Source organism: Enhydra lutris, unplaced genomic scaffold (assembly GCF_002288905.1).
Source record: "Enhydra lutris kenyoni isolate GAN:26980312 unplaced genomic scaffold, ASM228890v2 scaffoldscaffold26, whole genome shotgun sequence".
NCBI classification, from domain to species: domain Eukaryota; kingdom Metazoa; phylum Chordata; class Mammalia; order Carnivora; family Mustelidae; genus Enhydra; species Enhydra lutris.
Window position 1 is genome coordinate 1147086 of NW_019154110.1, and position 12977 is coordinate 1160062.

At 46.3% G+C, this 12977-nt stretch overlaps 2 protein-coding genes across 5 annotated transcripts in view; one reads left to right on the top strand and one right to left on the bottom strand.

The window, feature by feature from the left end:
• The window catches only part of LOC111151248 (small G protein signaling modulator 2), a 35791-nt gene extending 34716 nt beyond the window's left edge, over window positions 1–1075 (bottom strand). For all 3 annotated transcript variants that reach the window (XM_022509108.1, XM_022509107.1, XM_022509106.1), the window contains exon 1: window positions 978–1075. In XM_022509108.1, the coding sequence (XP_022364816.1) occupies window positions 978–1034 (57 nt within the window). In that variant the 5' untranslated portion in view covers window positions 1035–1075. The remainder of the gene's footprint in view (window positions 1–977) is intronic.
• Window positions 1076–2272: 1197 nt separating this feature from the next.
• On the top strand, window positions 2273–12775 carry LOC111151249 (TSR1, ribosome maturation factor). 2 transcript variants are annotated; one of them, XM_022509111.1, is made up of 15 exons: window positions 2273–2378; window positions 2562–2665; window positions 2955–3174; window positions 3293–3427; window positions 3788–4212; window positions 5036–5195; window positions 5900–6054; window positions 6951–7147; window positions 8686–8848; window positions 9196–9306; window positions 10219–10351; window positions 11677–11793; window positions 12144–12284; window positions 12389–12463; window positions 12591–12769. In XM_022509111.1, exons 1-15 carry the CDS (start codon window positions 2282–2284, stop codon window positions 12767–12769), a joined length of 2412 nt encoding a protein of 803 aa, XP_022364819.1. In that variant the 5' UTR covers window positions 2273–2281. The 2 variants fall into 2 exon arrangements, with proteins under 2 accessions (XP_022364819.1, XP_022364817.1); XM_022509109.1 differs by lacking the exon at window positions 2273–2378 and having other exon boundaries at window positions 2397–2665; window positions 12591–12775.
• The last annotated feature ends 202 nt before the right edge of the window (window positions 12776–12977 follow it).

The following is a 12977-nucleotide window of genomic DNA, read 5'->3' on the forward strand; positions in this document are numbered from 1 at the left end:
AGGTTCGGAGTATTCCAAGGTTATGAATGCCCACCATCTTGCAGTCTCCAAGATATTTACCAAATACTCATTGAAGGCCTACTGTGTGCCAGGTCCTGGACACAGAACAGGACAAAACAGACGGGTTCCCTGCCCTCATGGAGACTGCACATCTGGTAGAAGACAGCCACAAAGGTAGGTGGGGAGTTCATGGTTCCAGAGGCCTAATCCATTCTAATTCATGCTGCAGGTTTGAGCTCTCCAGCTCTGAGACTCGGTGAGTCATTCATATGGGTACCCCCCCACACACAATGAAATTGAAATGGGCTTTAGTGCAGGGCCAACGTAAAGGACAGTAGTAGAGGGGAGGACTCCCTTCTTCCTGACATTTGGTGTCGGGGTGGGGGGTCCTCAAGCGGGGATAAAATCTGAGCCATAAAAACCATTCACAACCCGCCTCCCCCCGTGGTCTTTGGGTAGGGAGGTGGGCGTGGAGTGAGAAGCAGTGAGGTGTGCGACGAACCCTCCCGAAGCCGCGACTCACTTCCCAGAGGGATCCCTGAATTGGGTTTGGGCAAACCGGAGCTAAGCCCCCAAATCACTGGTTTCGCGTTCTCCGGGGCCCCCGCGGGGGCCCCCCCCCCCTCCCCAGGCGGCACCAGCAATGAACGGTCAGTACCACCTCTCCAAGAAATCGCCGCCGCCCCTCCCCCGACCTTGGTCTCCCAGGGCTGTTGCCGTCACAGGGCGGGGAACTGCGGGATCGCGGAGCAAACAAGCGCCGGAGCGCCGCCCTGGCCCCTCGGACCGAGGGGTGCTGTCCCCATATCCGGGAGAGAGGCGGGAGCCGCAGCCAGTCCAGGACCCCGCCCCCGCCCGGGCACCAGGCCGTGAGCGCTCGCGCCGGGGAGGGGGAAGCGAGAACCTTCTCGAGGCCCCCCAGTCCCGGGCCCGCGGGCAGGGACGCGAGCCCCAAGGGGTCCTTGCCCCGACTTTACCTCCTTTTTCACGTTCCACAGCAGTTTCTCTTTGACTGCGTCCTCCGCGCTGCCCATGGTGCGGCGGGTGGCGGGGAGGCGACGCCAAGCTGCCCCCCCAAGCCCCCCGCGCGCCCTCGTCGCCTCCGCGCCTCTCCGCTCAGCGCCCCACGCGCTAGGCGGAGCCCCCGCCTGCCGCGCTCCCAGCCCGCCGCCGCCGCCGCAGCCACTGCCCGGTGCTGGGCTCCGCAGCCATCTTCCGAACCCCGCACAGACGTCAGGCGGCTGGCCCGGCCCCTTCCCACAGCCGGGGGCGGGGGGTGCGCTCTGCAACCAGGAGTGGGGGGGTCGGGGCCGGGGGGAGGCCGCGCGCGCCTGGGGGTGGCGGGCCCCCGGGCGCGCGCCTCGCGTGCCGCTGTCATGGCAACGCGCTGGCGCCCGCCGGGAAGGTGCGAACTCGCATTGTGAGCGCCTGCAGCCAGTTCCGCGCAGCGCTTCACTGAGTGGTTGGCGCGTCCCGGACCCCACCGCTGCGGGAAAGTTGCTCACATTGGAGCTGGCCTCAACCCAGCTAGACGCGCCTGGATTTCTACTCCCTCGTCTTCCCGACGGGGAGGACCGGGGTCCCTCGCGCCTCGAGTATGGCTACGGGGAAGCCAGCGTTATTCTCCTGGCTGAAAGGCCAGAGCTCCCTCTTTCCTCTAAATCCCCCGGAGGACTCGAGTGTCAAGGCCAACTCTCCCTCTCTGTCCCGTCCTTCCTGAAGCTATGTGAAAGGTGGGGACGCAGATTGGAATAACTGAGATCAGCGGGAACTTGTATGGATCCCGTAAAGGTGAGAGAAGTGCCTGCCACGCGATTTGCCTTGTAGCCTTGAGTCCCCCAAGAGAAAGAAAGGGTGGCTCAAAATTATAACACCTGCTGCTGCTGCAAACTGAGGAGCTACGTGCAAAAGTCTAGGTGAGAGAAGGGTCTTAGCCCTCTTTCGCACGAATGGAGAAACTTCAACAGCTTCCCAAGTGATACAACTTGATAACGCAAAAAAATGAAAATACATGTAGCAAAAAATCCCTCCAGGACCTAGAGCCCCAACCTCGAATCTACATGCGATTTTTCAAGGTCCCCAGCCGCAAACCACGGTCCGGGAAAATACTCATCGGTTTTGCACAAACGCTAGCGTCTCACAATCTGAGCCTGGTTGGGAAAACTCTCGCGAGAGGAAATGGTGAGCCCCGCCCCGCCACGGGGAGGGAGGCCCAGAAGGGGACCGGAAGCGCTTGGTCCGGCCCGGAACTAGTGCTGACTGGGTACACGTGAGTGGCGGCATGGCGGCTCACCGGTCTGGGCCGCTGAAGCAGCAGAATAAAGCTCATAAGGGGGGGCGCCATCGGGGTCGGGGATCCGCGCAGCGGGACGGCAAGGGTGAGAAGATAGGTTTGGAGGAAGAAGGGCTGTTTAGTCTATATTAACTGCTTTGCTTTATGTCCAGACTGCGCTCCTACGTGCGGCCTGGATCCCGCGCCGAGGCCCTAAAGTTGGCGGAGAGGATCCTCTTTCTTGACTCTCTGGTACCTTGCACAAGATCACTTACTGATCTTATTCTAGGTCGTCTAGCACTGAAAACCCTAAGCAAGAAGGTGAGAAAAGAGCTCAGCAGAGTAGACCAGAGGCATCGCGCGAGCCAACTCCGAAAGCAGAAGAAGGAGGCGGTGAGAGGAGCAAGGATTGGGGAGTGGTGTGGCTTCGCAAGTGTTCTAGGCGGATAATGCCTCGAACTAAAAAATGTGACCCTAGGAGGGGGCTGGGGATATCACGTGTCAGGCGTGCAGATCTATGCGCACGCTAAGGCATTCTTTGCCTTGGTCCGAGTTCCGGCCCACTCTCCAGGCATACGTGCTTTTTTACATGGAAAATGCGGTGGGCTGGGAGTGGGGAGTCTGGGGTGAGGAAGGGGCATCCATACTGTGGGAATGGCAATACATCGATTGGTTCTATTAGGTTCTGGCGGAGAAGAGACAGCTGGGCTGCAAGGATGGTCCTCCTCATCAGGTACTGGTGGTGCCTCTGCATGACAGGATTTCCCTGCCAGAGGCCTTTCGGTTGCTTCAGGATAAGGACACCGGAACAGTACACTTGAATGAATGGGGAAGCACTCATAGCTTTATGCTGTTATGCCCCCGCTTGAAACATCGGTGGTTTTTCACATCTGCAAGGCCAGGTTAGAGCATACAAACTGTATTTTCTCTTGTTTTGTTTTGAGTAATGGTAATATTCTTAATAGTATAATGTGCTGGTGTCAAACACTGCTTCCCACCAACTTTGTTTTATATGTCTAGGAGATCTGCACACTGTTTTAGACATGGCCAAAGTCGCGGATACCATCCTTTTCCTCCTTGATCCACTAGAAGGCTGGGACAGCACTGGGGATTACTGCCTTTCCTGCCTCTTTGCTCAGGGCCTTCCCACGTATAGTAAGTGAGGTGGGAGTATTAGAGGCAAAGGAGGGAAGTGAATTGGCATTTCTTATGCACCTATAATTTGCCAGGCATTATGTCCAATACGATATAATAGTATAGCTGATGGGTTGTATTTGGCTGATGGTGGGTTGTACATGTATGGCCTAAATTTGGTCCATCCCTTAGAAATTATCTATCGAGGTCCCTTTTTGTTTCTGGACTGCCTTTTGTTTCACTATAAAAACTTTTTAGGATAGTTGAGTGTTGGGTTTCTCAGTGATCTCTGGGCTCACAACTGAACTGTTTGTGAATTACCCGGGGGATTTACATGTAGTAAAACAACAGGTAACAAAACCCTTTCTCTCTTGTTCACAGCACTAGCTGTCCAGGGTGTTTCTGGCCTCCCACCAAGGAAACAAATAGATGCCAGAAGGAAGCTAACCAAAACAGTAGAGAAGCGTTTTCCTGATGACAAACTTCTCCTGTTAGACACTCAACAGGAGGCAGATATGCTGCTCCGGCAGTTGGCTAACCAAAAGCAACGGCATCTTGCCTTTCGAGATAGACGGGCATACCTGTTTGCTCATGCTGCTGACTTTGTGCCGAGTGAAGAAAATAACTTGGTGGGCACTTTGAAAATCTCAGGCTATGTTCGTGGGCAGGCTCTGAATGTAAATAGCTTGTTGCATATCATTGGACAGGGTGATTTCCAGATGAAACAGATAGATGCCCCTATGGACCCTTTCCCTTTAAATCCTAGAATGATGAAATCCCAAAAGGACCCAAGCATGGCAATGGAGGTAAGACTGATGTTCTTAAAGATTTTGTATTGTAGATTCATGTGTAACCTGGTGTAGGATGTGAACTAATGTCAGAGAACTGTACTGGTCTCTGGAGGTGACTGCTAGTATGAAATAAGGCAGTTGTCAGCTATGAACATGTTGACATAATCACGTATTCATCCAGCACTTATAGGTGCCTTGCACAGCATTTGCCTTTGAGTTTATACAAGACATACAAGATGTGGTCTTTCTCCTTGGACCACTTAATTAGATAGAAAAGAAAGGCAAACAGCTGTGAAATAAAGATTGAAAAAGTGTGGTTAAGCTATAAACCTGCTGTGGAAGTTGGGAAAGTAGACTAGCAAGCTTCATAGAAGAAATCAGACTTGAGCCAGGTGTTGAGAGGGATGAGTGGGATTTGTGAGTTGAACAGAGATGAAACAGTATCGAAGAAGATCGAAACAACATGAACCTAGGCACAGTGACAGATCAGAGGGTTTCTTTGAACTAGCTGAACAAGCTGAATACCCTGAATACCCAAAGAACAATACCCTAGCTTGTTCTTTGAACAAGCTGAAGAATCAGCTTGAAGGGGGTAAGGTATGTAATAAATAGATAGGAGTGAGACCAAATTGTGAAATGCCTCAAAAGCAAGCAGAATAGACCTAAAATGCTAGGAAATTGAATGTTTGAAACATTTGACAAATTTTGGCTTTCCGTTTCAGTCTGTTTCATTTTTTTACTTGAGAACTATGTTATTTTTGGATCTTTCTGGTTACTGTGTTAGATTTGGTAGGTTTTTGGGTAATGTCTGATTGGAGTCAACTATTTTCATTTTTAGATTTGCACTCCAGATGCTATAGCTGATATGGAGGAAGACCCTAAGGTCCTAATGAAGGCAGACTCTGATAAACAAGAGTCTTTGCAAACAGAGGTTATCCCAGATCCAATGGAGGGGGAGCAGACCTGGCCCACAGAGGAGGAGCTGAGTGAGGCAAATGGTTGGTATTGGCAAACTTGTTTGTAATTCATCTTGCCTGGAATTGCGGATTTTCTCTAGCTGCTCACAGTTAGGGTAGAGTGGGATGAGGATTTATTTGGAGGTCAGTTTTTCTCTTTTTAGCTCTAAAGGCTGTATGTTTGCACCAAGCAAACATTGGACACAGCGTTGCTCTGTTTTTCAAAATTACTTGTATTACTGTTTTTCTTTTTTCTTTTTTTTTTTTTTTTAAGATTTTATTCATGTATTTGACAAAGAGAGAGAGAGAGACAGTGAGAGAGGGAACACAGGCAGGGGGAGGGCGGGAGGGAGAAGCAGGCTTCCTGCCAAACAGAGCCCGATATGGGGCTCAATCCCAGGACCCCAGGACCATGACCTGAGCTGAAGGCAGATGCTTAACGACTGAGCCACCCAGGCGCCCCTTGTATTATTGTTTCTTAGCAAACAGATAAACAACTAATTTGTTGCAGTTATTTAGCTGTGTAGTATTGCTAGTTCTCTCTCTCTTTTTTCTTTTCTCCTTTTTTTTTCAAGTATTGCTAGTTCTGAGTCAGCCAAATTAAATTTGGAACTAGTCTGTTCTATTCATAGAGTCTGTTGGAATTTCTGGTGTTGGTAGCAGTATCTAGTATCTTGCTTAGGTGAGAATACCCTAGTAGCAGAAAGAGGCGTATAATTTAGCTTAACTCATTTGGGCTTTTACAGACTTCTTGAAGAAAAGTCCCAGGTTGGTAAAGAAAGTTCCCAAAGGGACATCCAGTTACCAAGCTGAATGGATTTTGGATGAGGATGGTGAAAGTAGTGGGGAAGATGAATCTGATGATATGGAACATGAGGATTTTATTGAAGAGGAATCTCAGGTAAAGAAATGGACCCTTGGACCACTTCTGTGTAGAGCCCCATATGCAAGGCAAAGTGAGTCCTGACCTTGGGAGGTGTGTGTGTGATTAGTTTCCTAGGAATGACTTGTAACTGCCAGAAATGAGAATTTATTTTTTAATCTCTGTTAGAATTGATGTTGGTTTGGACTGGGTGTCTAGTAAAAATTATTTTACTTTTTCTTTTTTTTCTTTTTTTTTTTTTAGATTTTTACATATTTGAGGTGCCTGGATGGCTCACTTGAGTTAAGCCTCTGCCTTCGGCTCAGGTCATGATCTCAGGGTCCTGGGATTTAGCCCCCCCCCCCCCCCGCATTGGGCTCTCTGCTCAGCAGGGAGTCTGCTTCCCCCTCCGCCTGCCTCTCTGCCTACTTGTGATCTCTCTCTGTCAAATAAATAACTAAAATCTTTTTTAAAAAAAGAAAAGATTTTATATAATTATTAGAGCATGAGTGGGGTGAGGGGCAGAGGGAGAAGCAGACTGTCCACTGAGCAGGGAACCCAATGAGGAGCTCCATGTGGGGCCTCCAGGATCACGACCTGAGCTGAAGGCAGACACTTAACTGACTGAGCCACCCAGGTGCCCCAAAATTATTTTTTTATTTTTTTTTTTAAAGATTTTATTTATTTATTTGACAGAGAGATCACAAGCAGGCAGAGAGGCAGGCAGAGAGAGGAGGAAGCAGGCTCCCTGCTGAGCAGAGAGCAGAGAGCCCGATGCGGGGCTCGATCCCAGGACTCTGAGATCATGACCTGAGCCGAAGGCAGCGGCTTAACCCACTGAGCCACCCAGGCGCCCCTGCCCCAAAATTATTTTATTTCTAGTTTAGTGCCTATAAGGTAGAGACAGGTATGAAACTGTAATCTTTATTCTACAGGATGAGGGCAGTGAAAAGGAAGAGGAGGAGGAATATGAAACTATGACTGTGGGAGAGTCAGTGCGTGATGATCTGTATGATGAGAATGTGGATGATGAGGCTGAGGAAAAAATGTTGGAGAAATATAAACAAGAAAGACTGCAAGAGATGTTTCCAGATGAAGTAGATACTCCCCGTGATGTGGCTGCAAGAATTCGGTTAGTCAAGAAGTCTAAAATCAGTATGTTTTTATTTGAAATTTATGTGGCTCAGAAAACTATGTCATTGTGATGCAAAAGAAAAAAAACACATTGTCCCTGCTCCTGAAGGGTGAGAGTAAGATGCACATACAAGAAACAGTAATATATAATCAAGTTTTAGACTGTGTGGTACAGACTAACAATGTTACAGTGCTTTAATGAAAGAGAAATACTAAGGTGAATCAGCAAATGCTTCCCTATAGGAACTAAGACTAAAAGTATAAAATATCTGCAGATGTGGGGGAGTTTGGGCAGGCATAAAAGCATTGATCATTGTCTGTTCTGGAGGTGAGTGACTAAACCCAGAGAGTTTATAGTGGGTATTCGGGAGGTAAGACTTTTATCAAGGATCTTGTTTGCCAGATTAAAGAGCTGCTCCCTGAAAGAGCCACTGAAATGACTTTGTCAGTGAGGAACTGGGGCTTGGTTCTGATATATTTGTTAGAAGCTATTTTTTTGTTTTGTTCTCTTTAAAGATTTTATTTTTTTTTATTTTTTAATTTTTTAAAAAGATTTTATTTATTTATTTGACAGAGATCACAAGTAGGCAGAGAGACAGGCAGAGAGAGAGAGAGGAAGAAGCAGGCTTTCCACTAAGCAGAGAGCCTGATGTGTGGCTCCATCCCAAGACCCTGGGATCAGGACCTGAGCCAAAGGCAGAGACTTCAACCCACCGAGCCACCCAGGCGCCCCTCTTTTAAGATTTTATTTATTTATTTGAGAGAGAGATCATATGGATAGGAGGGCCAGAAGGAAAGAGAGAATCCCAGTCAACTCCATGCTAAACGTACAGCCTGATATGGGGCTCGATGCCAGGATCCTGTGATTCTGACCCAAACCAAAACCAAGAGTTGGACCCTTAACTGACTGTGCCACCCAGGCACCCTTGTTAAGAAGCTGTTTTGAAATGTGATTTTAGGGGCGACTGGGTGGCTCAGTGGTTGAGTCTGCCTTTGGCTCAGGTCATGATCTCAGGGTCCTGGGATTGAGCCCTGCATTGGGTTTCCTGCCCAGCAGGAAGCCTACTTCTCCCTCTCCCACTCCCCCTGCTTGTGTTCCCTCCCTGGCTGTGTCTCTCTCTCTCTGTCAAATAAATAAATAAAATATTTTGAAAAAATGAAATGTAGTTTTAGCTTATTAGGTTATCTTGAGAGACAGCGATAAAGGTTTTTTGTGTGTTTTTTTTTTTAAGATTTTTATTTATTTATTTGACAGAGAGCACAAGTAGGCAGAGAGAGGAGGAAGCAGGCTCCCTGCTGAGCAGAGAGCCCGGTGCAGGGCTCGATCCCAGGACCCTGGTATCATGACCTGAGCTGAAGGCAGAGGCTTAACCCACTGAGTCACCCAGGTGCCCAAGGTTTTTTTGTGTGGTTTTTTGTTTTGGTTTTTTTTTTTTTTTTTTTAACTAAAACCTTAGCTATTTTAGAAGTGACTTGAGTGAAAAAGTAAGTAGTACCATATAAATTTGACTATTCTTTAAAATCTCCTATATCTAGATTTCAGAAATACAGAGGCCTCAAGAGCTTCCGGACATCTCCATGGGATCCTAAGGAAAACCTTCCTCAAGATTATGCTCGGATCTTTCAGTTTCAGAACTTCACTAATACTAGGAAACGCATTTTTAAAGAAATTGAGGAAAAAGAGGTTGAAGGAGCTGAGGTATCTGCCTTCCTTTGCCCATCCCTATAATGTGCTTTTTTTGCCGGGGTGCCCCATCCTTTATTCCTCTTGGCGTGAGTACCTTAGATTTGTGCTGCCCATAGTTGAATGAAAGGAGCCACTGAGTCACTGGTAAGAGTAACATTGAGAACAAAGAGGTTTCAGATGGTAACTGTGAAAAAGTTTATTAATCTGGGTGGTTGAGGCATCTGTGAAAGGCAATTTTGAAGGGTGAGGATAGGCTTTAAGAGTAGACTAAATGACTTTTAACGTATTTGGAGAAATGCTTCATCATTATTGAGACCTTAAGGGTAACTGCATGATTATTTTCTGCTTTCTTCTGGCAGGTTGGCTGGTATGTCACACTTCATGTCTCTAAAGTCCCTGTCTCAGTGTATGAGTACTTTAAGCGAGGAGCACCCTTGATTGCATTTTCTTTACTACCTCATGAACAGAAGGTGAGTTAGTGTCTTGTGGGAAATGAGGAGTTATGAAACTTTCCAACCAGCTTTGTATTGTATGACAGTCTAAAATTTTATGTGACTGACATTTTGCTCATTGGGATGTGAAAAATCTGCTTTAGGATTAGAAATCAAGAGAATATGATAGAGAAGTCAATGATGGTGTTACCCAACATGTCTGAACCTGTCTGAAGCATCTCAGTGATGCAGTCTCTGTGTTCTGAGACTTCTCTAAGTATGCTCATCAGATCAGATTTTAACCAAGGGTTGGCAGCCTTAACGGGGGTGGGGGTGATGCCACAGCGTAGATCTCTTTTATCTTGGTGGCCAGTAGCCATGTGTGTTGGCGTGGATGTGACAGCTCTTGGCCCTTGGTCAGTCTGAGAGTTGAGGGAAGGGTCTTGAATGAGTATGGTTTTAAGGCATGTGGTGAGTGAGTGACTTGATCTGATTTTGTGGCAGATGTTGAGCTTTTGTAGTTGGACACCGGAAGGTTAGCTCGTATGGAAGGATACGAGAAAGGCTCTAAAAACTAGTTTGTGTTTGACTTGAATACCAGTTGCTGGTAAATATAAAAGGTGAACCACGTTTTGTCAGCTATACTTTTCCATAAATAAGTATTAAAAGGGATCTGAACCTGCTAGTTTGGTTCACTTTCTTTCAATTAAGGCTGCTCTATTTTAAAGATTTTACTTATTTATTTGAGAGAGAGAGAGAGAGCATGAGAGAGGAGAAGGAGAGGGAGATGCAGACTCCCCATGGAGTTGGGAGCCCGATTCAGGACTAGATCCTGGGATTCCGGGATCATGACCTGAGCCGAAGGCAGTTGCTTAACCACCTGAGCCACCCAGCCACCCAAGACTTCTCTATTTTAGATATGAAGGTCTGTTTTTCTTATGCGGTTCCCAGATGTCAGTACTGAATATGGTGGTGAGCCGGCATTCTGGCCACACTGAACCTGTGAAAGCCAAAGAGGAGTTGATCTTCCACTGTGGGTTCAGGCGCTTCCGAGCCTCACCTTTATTCTCTCAGCACACTGCAGGTAAGGCAGTGGGGAAGCTTCTGGGTTTTTGTCCATCTTAATGTCTTCTGGGGGACTACGATTTGTAGTGGGGGCATGCAGAATGCAGTTTCAAACTCTAGGTTTCTGGGTTAGGGATATTTTCAGTACTCTGGTCTAGGAGCCAATGATGTTTTAATTCACAATGTCTGAACCTGTCTGAAGCATCCCAGTGATGCAACCTCTGTGTGGTGCTGAGGCTTCTCTGCCATGAGTATTTGTTGCAAAGTGGTTTTAAATGGGAGTCAGTGGCTCTATAAAATGGTGTGTCAAAGTGTAGAACCCTTGGCATCTGATGGTCTGTGGCAGTGTGGGTGAAGGCTGAGGATGGCCCACAGTTGGGTAAAAGAGGCATGTGGCTGGCATCTGAGATGTTGAGACTAGATGTTGAAGAGTGGTGACCAGGGGCACTTTTAGAGTAAAATGATTATACTCCTACGCATTAGGAGTGGGAATATACTTTGCACTAACTTGGAGGCTTCTGAACATCACCTACACACATTCAGCTCTCAGCAATGGCTGGAGGAAGATGATGAAGGCAATATTAATGGGTGCTCTGGATAATTTTTGTTTTTCCTAGCCATGCTAACTAAACGAGGGATAGACTTCTCTTTCCCTTAAAATATTTTATTTCCCTATAACTTCAGTACTAAGAAGCGGGGAGGGTTTCAGTGAAGGTAAAAGCAGAAACTTAGGTAGGTCTCAGAATCAGAGATTAGCAAAGTATGGCCCTTAGGCCAAATCTGCCCCACCTCTTGTTTTTGTTAAAATTTTGTTGGAACATAGTTGTGGGTTTTGGGGTTTTTTTTACCCTTTTTTTTTTCCTTCTTAAGTATTGTCTGTGGCTATTTTTCTGCTATAGTGACACTGTTGAACAGTAGTTGGAACAGAAACTGTATGGCCATAAGCCTGAAATATTTACTATTATCTGGCCCTTTATAGAAAATATTAGCCAATCCTTGCCCAAAACTAAAAGCTGTTGATTTAGTGGAGATATTTTCTGTAAAGCATTGTTTCTCAAATGAGGTAGGGGTGATAAATATCAATCACCTGGAGAACTTTTTCAAACCCCAAATATAGTCCAAGCTCCAAGATTCTGCATCCAGTTGAAAAATCACTCTGAACAATCGAATTGTATCTTTCAGTTGTATTGAGGTAGGAAAATATTGTGAGAACTAGCCGGGTAAAGAAACATAAGTTGCCTTAGGTTTAAGAGTTGCAGTGATACAGCTTTTCACAGGTTTCTGGATTACCAATGGTTTCTCAAAATGTTTTGGGTTTTTCTTTTTTAACCCCTATGATGGTAGCGGATAAACATAAATTTCAGAGATTCCTGACTGCTGATGTGGCCTTGGTGGTGACAGTATATGGCCCAATCACGTTTCCTCCTGCATCTGTGCTGCTTTTCAAACAGAATAGCAATGGTAAGTTAAGTTCACTGAGGTGAATAGGCCTGTAGGTCCTTTGTAGGTTTAAAACTATTTTCTGTATTTAGATTTAAGAGCCATTCGGTATGAAGAAAGTAATGATAGTTTTTGAAATATCCCAATCTCACCCTCACAGTGGTCTGTGGCAAGGATGACAAATAGGGTTTTATCTTGCTAACAAACAATAACTAATTGGTAGATGCTGCTCAGACTGTTAAATTTAGGATAGGTTCTGGGGAACCCTAGTGGAAGGTTTCTCTAAGAGTTTGTTTAGGTCTTTAAATGGACTGGAGCAGTAAATGAAGGCTTTGGCTCGTAGACTCCTGCTGTCTGCTTTTGCTCATTAGGAATGCACAGCCTCATTGCCACAGGCTATCTATTGTCAGTGGATCCGGACAGAATGGTCATCAAGAGAGTTGTTTTGAGTGGTCATCCTTTCAAAATTTTTACTAAGATGGCAGTAGTGCGTTACATGTTCTTCAGCAGAGGTAGGTGTGAAGGATGGGATCAGATTGCCTTTGTGGAGTAAGGGTTGAGTTTACATTTTGTGGGTCTATGTTTCATCTTGGTCTTCTGTGTGTTTCATTCTAAGAGGATGTGTTATGGTTTAAACCAGTGGAACTGAGAACAAAGTGGGGCCGCAGGGGACACATCAAGGAACCTTTGGGTAAGAAAATGTGGGATTTGGTGCCTTGCCCAGGTTTTCCCAGTGCTACTAAATGACTATTGGGTTAGAAGACTACCGCTTTAAAATTTTCTATTTTAATGTGACCAACTTGTCTGTTCCTTTCTAGGTACTCATGGCCACATGAAGTGCAGTTTTGATGGGAAGCTAAAATCTCAAGACACAGTACTGATGAACCTCTATAAACGAGTTTTCCCCAAGTGGACTTATGATCCATATGTACCAGAACCAGTACCGTGGTTGAAAAAGGAGATTTCTTTAGCAGTGCCTGAAATGGACATGGAGTAATGGATTCATTGGGATTCTGTCTCATTGTTACTAGTGAACACTCTAGGAATGGGAACCTACAGGCTGTAATTAGGCAAAGTTTGTGTTTTCTACTTTAGCCTAGAGGTCTACTGCCTTTTTGCAAAAGGCTTTTCTTGGCCTTGACAAGGTATCTCAGTAAACTATGGATATTTAACTCTTGCTACTTAGTTAAAAAAAAGAAAGAAAC